This window comes from Calliopsis andreniformis, chromosome 5 (assembly GCF_051401765.1).
Source record: "Calliopsis andreniformis isolate RMS-2024a chromosome 5, iyCalAndr_principal, whole genome shotgun sequence".
Classification (NCBI taxonomy): domain Eukaryota; kingdom Metazoa; phylum Arthropoda; class Insecta; order Hymenoptera; family Andrenidae; genus Calliopsis; species Calliopsis andreniformis.
This window is the reverse complement of record NC_135066.1, coordinates 1,172,417-1,184,808: the sequence shown is the minus strand read 5'-3', so window position 1 is coordinate 1,184,808 and position 12,392 is coordinate 1,172,417. Positions and strand designations below refer to the sequence as shown.

At 45.8% G+C, this 12,392-nt stretch overlaps 1 protein-coding gene across 2 annotated transcripts in view; it reads right to left on the bottom strand.

Moving 5' to 3' along the window:
* LOC143178739 (kin of IRRE-like protein 1) overlaps nucleotides 1-12,392 on the bottom strand; it is a 247,127-nt gene that overhangs the window by 14,230 nt on the left and 220,505 nt on the right. For both annotated transcript variants that reach the window (XM_076377545.1, XM_076377544.1), the window contains exons 10-11: nucleotides 7,174-7,333; nucleotides 3,807-4,106 (exon numbers count right to left, since the gene is read on the bottom strand). In XM_076377545.1, the coding sequence (XP_076233660.1) occupies nucleotides 3,807-4,106; nucleotides 7,174-7,333 (460 nt within the window). The remainder of the gene's footprint in view (nucleotides 1-3,806; nucleotides 4,107-7,173; nucleotides 7,334-12,392) is intronic.

Below are 12,392 nucleotides of genomic sequence, written 5' to 3'. Positions count from 1 at the left end.
AGGCGACAACATTGTTGGCCCGGAGAGGTTGCGGAGATCGACCAGCGACACAGTGAACTTTAACCGCGCACAGGAAAAACCTGACGTTCCGGAAGTCCCCGAATATTAAAACGACTCGACGCGTGAAATTGCTTCGTAAAGGATTTCAGTCTTGGCTGGGTTTTTAGAGCGCGTTACGACTGTAAATGACCGAGCAAGCTCTCTTCGCTGCAACAGGACGTTTCAAAGGAGTGAAAAGTGTGTGCCGCGCGTTTGTGGCCTGAAATCGGAGTCAATTTTAAAACGGTTGGCTTTCGTACAACGTTGAACTAGAAAATGTTAATACAAGGTAAATCACAGATCGCGCAACCTCCAAAGCCGCGTTCCACGACACGTGTTTGTTCGGTGGAAAAATCCTGGTCGTCCGCGATACTCTGTTTCCTCCTTTGTTATCGTGCAGCCTCGTTTGTCGTCCTTTGTCCAGTAATATTTCCCAGATACTTTGTACGCTCGAAGGCTGCTCTACAGGTTGGCTGAAAGTGCGCGAGGGCCGCAGCAGCGGCTCCCTGGAAATCAAGCTCGCTTGGTGAAAAATGTTTGCGCGTCTACGAGTGGCAAGGATTTAGTGTACCGGGATAGTAACGGTCACAGAGATGTACCATTCTTTTTCCTCTTTTCTCGCGCGCAGTTGTCATCCTTCCATCTTCGTCGCAGCGTCTCACCTCCGACCGGCGTCCTGCAAGAATTCCTTTTCCGAGCGCGTCGCCACCGGTCGTGATTCGACGCGCTGCTTTTCCGCGCTGCTTTCCCGCGCTGCTTTTCCGCGCGTTTTCTACTCCTTCGCCATCTCGTTTTTTTCTTTCCTGTTCTCACTTGTTCAAAATAAAGTTTCCTTTCCCTTAAACAGACAGCGACGGAGGTATCGCGGTGCCGAACGTCGAGGAGAAAATGAATATTGTTCGCTCGTTTCGTCGACGCGGAGGATAGAAAGAGCGAACCTTTCGGCCCGCCTTCATTTTGCTTTGCATCCTATTGCCTACCGCCTTCTGCCTCTTTTTGTCTCTTTCTTTTCTTTCCTGAATTTATTTACACCGCGCGCTCTTCGCCTCTCGACCGTGGATTTCGCTGGCGTTAATCGCAGACCGCACCTCCTTGCTCGACGTCGGAACCTTTCGGTTACTTTAAAGGATATATTGAATTTCGCGAGGGCTTCTTTTTCCTGTTGCTCCACCCACGCCCTCCCCTTGGCCCCTTTCCTCCATCGAGGTCGTTCAATTTATTTTCATCCGCCGCTTAATATATGTATGGATGTATGTACGCGATATGGCGGGGCGAGAAAAGCAGCACCGGAAGGGAGCATTTTTGCCCAGCGGTGGCGTCGATCGAAAATTCTGTTCCCCGATAGACTGACCTCTTTCTTTTCAACTTGTTCCAATGGTCGTATAAAAAATGAAAAGGCGAAATGCAGTCGGTGAATTTTTTACGGATCAGGGCTGTTTCCTGCCGCCGGACCCTGTTATTTAATCAATTTCGGCCCGAAGTAATGTTATTCTCACCTCAGCTATTCATTTATTTCATTTTTCAGCTAGCCGTAGCTCGGACAATATCTGAACCAACAACGAATAACCGGTTTAAACTTTCCTCGCGATATGAGAGTTTTCCTGTCGCAACCTCCTAGACGCAGCTGCCGAATACCTTCTCGTCGGCGTAATATCCAATACCAATAGCGACAGATTTGAAAATAATTTCGTTTCGTCGAGGGTCGATTTACGGGTCGCTGCGAATGAAAGACTTGCCCTCGAAACTTTCGTTACGATGTCGACGACAGGGTCCAACAGAATCGACAACTTCGAATCTCGATTCTGCTCGTAATATTACGCTTGCTCGCGTAGAACTAGCGTAGATTGTTAGCGAGGAAATGTAGGAGTGTAGTAGGACTTTCAGATAGAAAATTTTCTTCAAATTATCAAAATCTTCAACTATTTTCAGATAGAATATGATCCCAGGTGTGCACAGAATTTCTCCGATTCTTCGACTTTCATTAATTTTCTTTATTTCTGTAGGACATGTCAGAAGCGGGACAAACTCGAAAAATAAACGAGATGAAAACTCGCAGACCACAAAGGAGTGCGTTGATTTGACATAGCATGTATTTGTCAACGTCAATACGTTTTCCGTAGGTCGTCGCGTCAACGTCAGCCCCGATCATACTCGCGCCTGGAAAAAAGACGTCGATGTGGTCGCGCGCGATGAAAATCCGCGAGCGGATTAATGTCGGTTTACTGCCCGATGATTGGTCGCGTCGCATTGTACGCCGAGCGATAATTCTCGAATATCTGTCAGAATTTTGACCACTCGATCCCTCTGCATTCCACACTCGAAATACCCGCCGATTCTTTGGAAAATTGGTCGGTGCTTGAGGAACAATACCAAGTTAAAATTCACTGCGCGCTTTTATTGCCCGAAAAAAGATATACATACACAAGCAGACAGCTGAAAAAATGAATCCGAGTTTTTCCTAGTAAAAAAGTGTTGTAGTTAAACTGCAACAGAACGTTGAAATTGAATCACGTTATTAATTAAATTCGTTTGTTGATATTGTGCCTAAATATACAGCATAAACGTATGGGTACATATTTGCACTAGCATATTCGCGGGTGTAGTTACTATAGTAGTATGAGATTTGTTGTATTTTTATTAATTCGACTATAGTACTGTATTTGTGTAATTCAGCAACAGTTTCAGCTATCGCTCTAGGCAAGATAATTAATTGGGCTTGATAACAGAATGCCGATATTTTGGTAATTAGATACGAAACAAACAAGCGTCGCATATTGGTTATTAAATTTAAAGGGAAGCTGTGTAGTTTAATTACTTCATCGAATAGCGTAATTTGACAATTTCTACTTTGACGTACTTAAATAGTCTATAAACAGGGTATAAGTAATGACTGAAATAATGGCATAAATAATCGTGGAAAGTTGGATGGGTTAACAGTGACATGACGAGCTTGATTAACGACCGCTTTTGAACTAATTGGAAAGATCCTTAGAGGCTGGACAATCTCGGTCTCGAAAGGGTAAATAATTGAGGCGTTAATAGTCCCAGCGGTTTGGTTCAGGCTCGAGGGTGCCAAGAATGCGCCAGCTTCTGAATAATTTACGTGGCAAGGATCTTCGGTGTCGGCTCTCACCATCCGGCTTGCACTTTTCCATCGATCCGTCGTGTCGCGTCGCGTCGCTTCGTGTTGTACAAAGAGTTCGGAGAAAGCAGGATCGCCGATGTAGAGTTTAGTCCGCGAATACGCCTTGAAATCTTTGCGTTCGTTCCGTTCGATCGCATGCAAATGAAATACCGTGCTGTTACGTCGACTCTGAACGTGTTACTTGTACGATAGCTTTCCCATATTTCGAACGAACTGCTTTACAACTCGTCGAACCTTTCACCGGTATCTTCCCCTGATATGTCCGACCACAGACGCGGAGTTTCTACTTGAACGCCGATGGTAGGTATCCAGCAACTTCCGCGCAGTTTTCACGAGTGCTTCCGTCGATTGAAACTTGATATTCTCCGACGAGCACAATAAAAATCAGGAAACCACGGAGCGTAAAGTTGTGTTACTACTAGTCAACATTGCGCGCTTAACAGGTCCAGAGCAGTGAAAGGGTAGTTGGAAAGGTCGTAGTGCGGTAGCGAACAGAGGCTCCGTCCTGGCGCACTTCTCCAAGGGATTTTAACTCGATTTCCTGGCCACTCGAGGACTAGAGGGTGAACAAGGGGGCACTAGAGGCCGGCGTAACGTTTACGGAGATCTAGTAAATACTCACCGGCGGCTACCAGCTGGAAGAGACACGGTCTCGCCTGTGTACCAACGAAATTGTCCGCCCAGCAGGACAGGGTGCCGTAATCCAGTTCGGTGATCGGCGTGTACCTGAGCACGCTCACGCCGTTCGACTTCTCCATTGAGAATTTGCCCGGCGCCACTTCCAACGTCTCCCCGCTGTTGTTGAATTTCCATCGGAAATTGTGCGCCGGTGGATCGGCCTCCACCTTACATGCGATGTCCAGGGACTCTCCTCTTGATGCACCGACAACGATGATTCGGTCCTCTTTGCAGACTGGCGCGACTGAAATCGTTTGCGCTTCGTTATATCATTGCATTTTTTTATTTTCACATTGTTCTAATATATAATATGAATCTATTTTCATTTTTTAACACAGGATCCCAGAAGAGGCAAAAGGCGAAGGAAAATTTGTGGACGACAAGCGTTTGATCGAGATGTGCTTCTCAAAAATGTTCCTTTCAAGCCTCACAGTTTTGTCACGAGGGGATTTTTGCTGGAATGAAATCGTTTCACGACTGATATGAAAAGATTTCCCACCTGCCGTTTCTACCGTCTTACATTTCCCGCGATATATGTTTTTCTGATTTATCTCTCTACTATCTCGGCTGCGTTCGTTCCTCCTTTCACTTTGTGACACGGGAAAGACAAATAGAAGGAGGTACCTGATCGATTTGGAGTATCGTGAGAATTATTATCGCAAAATGAAATGGGATCGACACTTCGCGCGATAATAATTACCGATAAACGAGGTTGATCCCAGTAGGTATCCGCTTCTTTGAAATTAATGCTACGGTCTCAGAGAACGTCTCGAAAATTGAAAGGAAAACGAAGTTACAAGGAGAATCAAGATTCCTTTTTGAAGAGACAATTGAACACAAAGGGATAGAGTCATGCTTCGAATGCAAATGAATAATTGTGTTTTTTACGAGAAGCAATGAAATGAAATAGTCGTCAATAACTTCATATTTTATTATTAATTAATTTTTCATCGAATTTTCTATTTTGAATGAGAAAATACAGTTGTATGTTGTTTTTCTCGTTCAGTTACTTAGCAATATGGGGAATGATAGCTAACGTTCTGTTTCGATCACAAAAGCATCATTGACTGGTACAGTTCTATCGAGTTCAGCAGCTTTTGTTCCCATTCAATGTTCAGCCGCGGGAACAACGAAAGACAATTTGCAAATGTATCGACCACGATGGGCACCGGAGTAAAATAGGTAGAGTGTATGCAAAGGTTGCAAATAGATGAGCCCTCGAAAAAATTTCATCGAAACACGGCGATGATGTGCAGAGTTGACGCAGAGGGGCGTGTTCGGGATATGCATTTCGTAGCAATCGTGTTAGTCGTGCAACTCGTGCAACTCGTGCAACTCGTGCAACGTTGGCTCATCGCTTTTCACGTTTTCGCTCACTCTTGTCAAAAATTGAGCGCTGTACAAACTACGTACGCAGGGAGGAAAAGCGACCGACACGCGTGTTTTTCGCTGTAATTACCGCCGCAGTATACATAAACATTCATCGTTATTCGAGCAGTCTGGAGTCTGTAATTCGAAATTAACGATGAGAATCGTCGAACGCGACATGCCGTGATGTACGCTTTCAAACAGCCTCGATGAAATTTAATTATCATCCGTGACAGCACAGCCATAGCGAGGTTGAAACCAGTTAAGAGCCGTCACTCCCTTTGATTTTACACGTCTCCCTCCCCTCTCTGCATCTGTGATTTTTTCCAGGTTTCCACTTAATTGCTGTCGACGTTATAGAATTCACTTTGAAACGGGAATTTGAAAAGCATTTATCGATCGAATTGATTTTCGAGCCTGTTTATTTTTCTACCTGTATTCCTGAGCGACGAGCAATTCTGTCCAGACGCGACACGCACTATTGAAAAATGCAGCCGCCAAACTAGCATTCAACTGCCATTTGCATCAAGAAAGCCCGTACGTTGACACGCCTATGCAATTTAATCTCAAGTGCTTCTAATCAGCGATAGTCGCTGTATACGTATAAAACATTAATCACTGATGACATATTAATAAACGGAATAAGTTTGAACGATAGACTTTCGAAGCTATTTCTTTAGTTAATGAGTTTTGCAATCATCAAGAGTTTATAACCCGCAAAATTTGAATTCAAATTTCGACCGAGCGAGGTTTTCTTTGCACTCCTTTTCCGTTTCAACGTTGTACTAGTTTTATACACCAGAAATACCGAATTAAATTCTACACGTTATAATAACTTTCTTGCACAAACTGTAACATAAGAAATATAAGAAACTGGATATAGAGTGGTGTAATGAAGTAACTTTTTTCCTCATCCGTCGTGACTTCGTAGCTGCTTTGTAGCGATCGTACTCGGGCGTCGCAATCAAAATTGAAATTGATTGAAATCTTTGTGATCAAAAGAAAAGCTTATTCTGAGCGAACATGAATAGCTTAAAGCAAATGTTATTTCCTGAGGTGAGACGACGGCGTAATAACCGGAAAACTAAATGCAAGCACGAGGTTGACTTCGATTTGAGAAGCCGGGGAAGATCGCTTATCCTGGCTCGTTTCCTCGATCTTTACGAGGCTATCACGAAACCGCTGTTAAATATCGAGAATCATGTAGCGAGGTTGTTTTCGCTACGAGGCGCATCCATATTCGACGTCGGAAGTGTTTCTTAAGTGTGCACTCACACCCGTCGGAGGTTTTTACGATTTCGCGTTAACATTTGACCACAGCCTGCGACTTAAGTGGCTGAAACTACCGAGTAAATGGTGTTTTGCGTGTCGAATCGGTAAAAATCGTAAAAATCGTTTGCAGAGCGCAGGAAGAGAGACCTGCCCTGGCGAACTAAGTGATCGTAGATACGCAGATGAAGCGGCGCGCTGCTTGAAATGCTTTAATCTCGGGGAGAAAAAGAGCGTTTTGCGCGCGGTGACCTTTTAAATCTGGGGTATTCAATTTGTATACCAAGATAGACGGCGGAATCTCGTGCTTCTCGAGACCGCAGTGCAGTCGCAGTTCACTCGGTATAACCTAGGGAATTGGATATCAAAAATGTAGCTAGAACTAAGTACGCTTGAAATATTCAGCCTCGAACGAGATCCTTGGTCGAGCTACCTCCGAAATAAATACACGAAGAAGCTCATACGTAGATAAGTAGGTACCTATAAAGTACGTACGAGGCTTCTGTCTAGGGAAAGTAAAAGGCCGTAGGTGAATGGAGGATTATTATCGTAAACCATAGAAATCCTCGATTAACTCTGCTCAATTAAAATAAAGCACGCTCAGAGAAGTGTATGACCGTTGAAAGTTGGCCGCGACGTGCGACTCGCGACGCGCGCGAGGATGATGTACTCACACTTGACGCGAAAATGAAGAGGCTCGCTTCGCGTTTCGTTCAGGTCGTTCGTTGCTGCGCAGACGTACTTCCCGGCGCTGCTCCTCGTCACGCTCTGTAGCACCAGGCTCTGATTCGACCAGATTATTCTGGCCGACGTGTTGTGCGGCAGTATTTGGTTCTGAAAGCAAACATTTTCCGTTTATCTCGAGAAGGTGGATCCAGTACTCGACGAACATTTAAATTTACCCTAGATCCTCGTATCTCTTTATTCGTCCAACGATTATTCGCACGTGCCTGCCTCGACTTCGATCCGTGTCTTTCCCGTTCGTGCTCAGTCTCGCGCGAGATTCGAATTGCGATTTCGTTTCTTGTTACGTTTCGCGATAACTCAGAGATAACCTTGCATCGGGCTGTCTTACGGTGACGTCTTCCTGACGCAATGCTTTTCGCCTTATCATTGGCCCGTCAGTAGTAGTTTTCGACGCAACGAATGGCCCTACCGTCTAACGATAAGTATGTAGGTAAGTACCTACCTATTCCTACGGACGCGTTACCTCTTTCGGAACGAACTGTTGCACTTCTCGCGCTCCGAGCATCGGTACGAGCATCGGTACCAGCGTCGCATCGACGCTTTTGTAAACAATATTTCTCGCTGTTCTCTTCCCGTAACTCAGTTATTAAATGGGATACCAAGGGAATCGAGGCCCGGTGAGAGTAAAACGGATAGATTCTTTCTTATTGCGAGCACGTTGCCCGTAGGAAAGGACTCAGCGAATGAACGTGACTCGATAACTTTTACGATCATAGATGTACGTTTCTCTTCATCTTTATTACAAATTTATCCGTCGCGTCGCGCGATATACTGGCAGGAGAGAACGGGGGCAGGAAAATCGTAAAGACAAGATTCCGCTTCCATTTGAGTTAACGCCTCGCGCGTGTACGAGTTTCATGGCTGGCCAGAGGCGGTCGAATAATATAACAGGGTATTCTTTATTACCTTCAGATCCTTTGACTCTGCCGTTCCTTTGTGAGGATTGACGAGGCGCCACGCGAGCATAGCGAAAGACGAGGCTGACGGCTTATCAGCCAGTAATGTCAAGGATGATACGGAGGCGCTCTTAGTTGTTTAATCAGACCGGATGAAAAGAGCGCTAGTTTCGTTATCTTTTGTGTTACTCGTCCCTCTTTTGTCTCCGCTAACGAGGAGACAAAACGAATGCGTTTGGTTCAAGAATTCTAGGTCTTTCTCTTGGAAACTTAACATGACAGCGGCGAGGAAGTCGGGGAAAAAAGCTGACGCACTCGGGGATACCGAGAACGGAACGAAAGAGGAACAAGATATCGCAGGCTGTCCTCGAAAGGTGTGCGCGCTGTTTCTCCTGCTCAGTTACGCTCCTTTTCAAACTACGCGATGGTACACGTTTAATTAGCCTAGACGCGAGACAGAGTTTCATTATATCTTATTTCCTTCTTGTTTACTCCGCGCAACAAAATGAAGAACGTAGCAAACGCAGCGTCTTGTTATTACAACTGTCTCAAACTTCCTGCGAACTCGATGCTCTCCTCCTGTGTAGACCTTTTCCACAGTGCAACTTCTCCTCCAGACGTTTAGTTTCCAAAAATCTTTCGTCCTAATCAAAATTCAGGTAGAACATGGGCGCCACGGAGTGCAAAGTTTCTGCCGGTGGAAATTCATACAGTGGTATCTTCAAGCGAGTCTGTCAGATTGGGGTTCGATTGCGTCCTCGGAACGAAAGAACGATAGCGAAGAAAGTGGAAGCGGCAGTGGTTGGAACCTTGGAACCAACAAGTTGGCTTTAGCCGGGCCACGGTTTGCCAGCGGACCATAGACTTTGCCAAATGCAGCCGCGTCTGTTTAATCGGACGAGAAACGTCCTCCGAGTTCTCTCTTTGTCTTTTGCCAGCCGCTTCTTCTTTCCCTTTCCTGCTCCTCACATATCCTTCTCTCTCCCTCTCCCAATCGTTTCACCCATTACGCCGACAGACTTTCTCCTTTTCTTCCTTTTTCCCCCTGCTGCGGAATTCGTTCGCCGAAGATAATTCGAAATCGATTCGAAACGAGGCCATTTGAATCTCGGAGAAGGTGGCACGGACCGACAGAACGGATCAAGATTTCTTTTTCTCTTTCCTCGTTTATTCCCACTTCTCCCTCCTTTTGGACTCCACTTTCTACGGGTTTCCTCTCTTCCTCTAAACACAGGGGTGGGTTTGTTCGATTGTTTTATAGTCTCATTCTGTCTCTCCCGGAGCTCTCCCTCTCCGCCATGGTTTTCTTCGATTAAGTAGGCATTGCGCGTCGATGAACGGACGCATTCATTTCAAGATACATTTGCGTATCAATCGCAACGTCTCAACAACGCAACGTTTCAGAGAGAAAATTTCGAAAGGTTAGGCAGTTCAGCCTAATTCAGTTCAGCTCAGTTCCCCCGTTCCCCCGTTCCCCCGTTCCCCCGTTTCTCGGTCATCGAGAATGTGCTAACTCAATTAAGTTACATTGTAATCTACGCGATCCCAGCGTCTTCTGTGTAGCTGATTGTGAGTCCAGGCGAGCGACTTTATCCCGCTTAGCATAGGTTAAGCCTCGGTCTTAACCGAGGCTTTATCTTCGATTTACTCGACCCAAGAAGAGTCGTTAAACTTTATACTTCGTTAAGGCGGCGAGAAAAATTTATAAGAAATACATAGGCAAAACCTTCTCCTCGCCTTGTCTCTGAGCTTCATGGAATCGCTCATGTTCTGGCCAATTTACGACTTTTACGCCGCGGAAAATAGCCGCCAAGTTGCGAAATGACGATATGTATCTTCTCTCGCCGAGCTTTTTCATCCCCTACCTTAGTACGTTGTTGTGGTGATCGGATGATGGGGATTAATCTTTACGCAGTATAAATTAGTACCATAAAATTGGACTGAAGGTGGCATACGAAATATCTATCGAAATACACACCATTTTGTAACAGGATTGTGTTGACAAATAATTTCAACCCTTCCAGTTTCGCTCTGTAATTTTGTTCGAGTGACACATTGACTACACTTGAACGCATCGCGTTGGATCGTCAGCAGAACTGAACGATCGAGGAATATAGTAGGCAAAATACGATGAAAGTCGAGTAACGATGCGTTGATCACACGTCGAAACGGTATGCATAATTAGTCGATGAACACGCAAGCGTTAATTAGAACGCTTTAAGGATCCCATTGCAAGCATAGGTTTAGCGTTATTAATTCGATTTCTCTGCACGGTTTCATCGAAAGCGAGCTGGTCCTTTGATCGTTTGGCTCCGGGATCAGGTACGCGACACGAAGCATTTTCCTTCTGCTAATCGGGTTTCGCCAGGGTAAATGAGGATCAACCAAGTTCCCCGTTAAATCCATTCTCCAGCTGCTGATACATCTAGCCGTATCCTATCGGTGACCCGCTGTTAATTGCATCGCCGGGCTAAAACAATCGGGATCGCCGACGGCTAACTTTATTTAGCCCTTTTCTCCCCTGTTTGCTTTACTCGGCCGTTCCATTAAGAACCCTCTTTACGTACAGGGTGTATAACAAGCAATGATCACGAGTCCCACAGAGTGACCCATAATTGTCACTTTTTTTTCGTTTACGTGCCAGCGGTTGCTACTTCGTGGTCTTGAACCTTGTTCCATAGATTAAGATCATAAATGTTCGAGGATGAATTAGTTTGTTGAAAGTTTCGCTGGAGGTTGCCTGGGTTGGAAACTATGGTACTGGAATGTTTTCGTATCGTTGGTTTTAAGTTTGGCAATGCTTTGCAGGTTAGAATCTGGGTTCGCCATAAGTAGGAAGATAAGTTTTCAGAATACTTGTCAGATATGACTTTGGGGTGTTTCGAGATCTCCCAACCATCTCTTTACCCTGTCATACATCAGCCTCTATAATGCAAGTAAAATTCGATACATAAAACTGAAAGATAAAGTACACTTGTTCTCCTATTGATTGGAGTGGTTGGCGTAAAATGAAATTCGGGAGAGATTAGAAAGATCGATTAAAAGGGTGATCGATATTGGCCGTAGCTCGAGGGCTGCGAGCGCAAGCTATCGACGCTAAAAGTTTCCGTTTGAAGTTGACGGAAGAGCAGGGCGGGTAAGTACGAGCATGGTTTTATGCAACGGGTCTAGCCGCACGGAGGAGGAAGTTGGAACGGAGCCCAAAAGCCCGGAGAGCTTCATTTTGAGAATATTCGGAATCCCGAATAAGGGTGGAATTACTCGTAGCACGTGGCACATACAACCCTCCCGGTACAATGGACCACGGCATTGTCTCGCACGTCGCCGTTACATAAAGTAGGTGTTAACCGTCCTTTCGTACACGTTTCCGCGATATTCCGTACACGCACCCATCCAAGGTTAGCCGTGGAACCGCGTCGGATGGAAAATGGATGAATCCCCGACTAGCCGTAGTGCCAGCGCAGCGTCCCGAAGATCGCCCGATATCGGGCTCCAGCGTTGTGGCCTGTTTGCCTCGCGATTCCCGCCTCGTTTTAACGGATCTACATAAATTCCAACCTCGACGCGACGGCATCCCCGAGAGTCGAGACCCACCCCTTCGTGAAATTATCGGGGGTTCGCCGGCGCACTCTTTCGTCGTTTTTCTTCTCCAATTTCGCGAGGAAGTACCGGGAATGCGGTTCCTTGCGTTCCGCATTGTTTTTCCCTGGCCGATAAGCCTCTTTCCTCGGTCGAACGGACATGATACTATCGGCGACACTCGATTACGAGGAATTCCACCAGGCGAACCGTTCGCGTCCACCGACAACAAAACCCCGGAATATCTAGCTCGTTCAATCTCACCCCCCCCCGAAAGGTTGATCTATCCGAAAGATTCATCGAATTTCCTCTCGTATTTCGATCTTGGAAAGATTCGTCCTGGTAAGCCTGGACGTTGGAATTCTTCGGTGAGAATTCGACTCGGTCGTGGAGCTTCTTTTCAACCCTCTCCGACAGACACCGAGAGGAAAAAACCAGCTGTAGAGGGCGAAGAAGAAAAGAGGCTAGAGGCGGAGGCGTTCATTCCGGTCAGACGGCGCACTGATTCCTTGAAAAATTGCCAACAACTCGTGGCCGTGCATCCTTCCTTCCTTCCTTCCTTCCTTCCTTCCTTCCTTCCTTCCTTCTTACGTCCCTTCGTCCTCTTCTCTTAACCTGCCACTTTTTTCTCTCTTTTCCTCGAGGATCTCGTAGAAATTATTTTATCACAC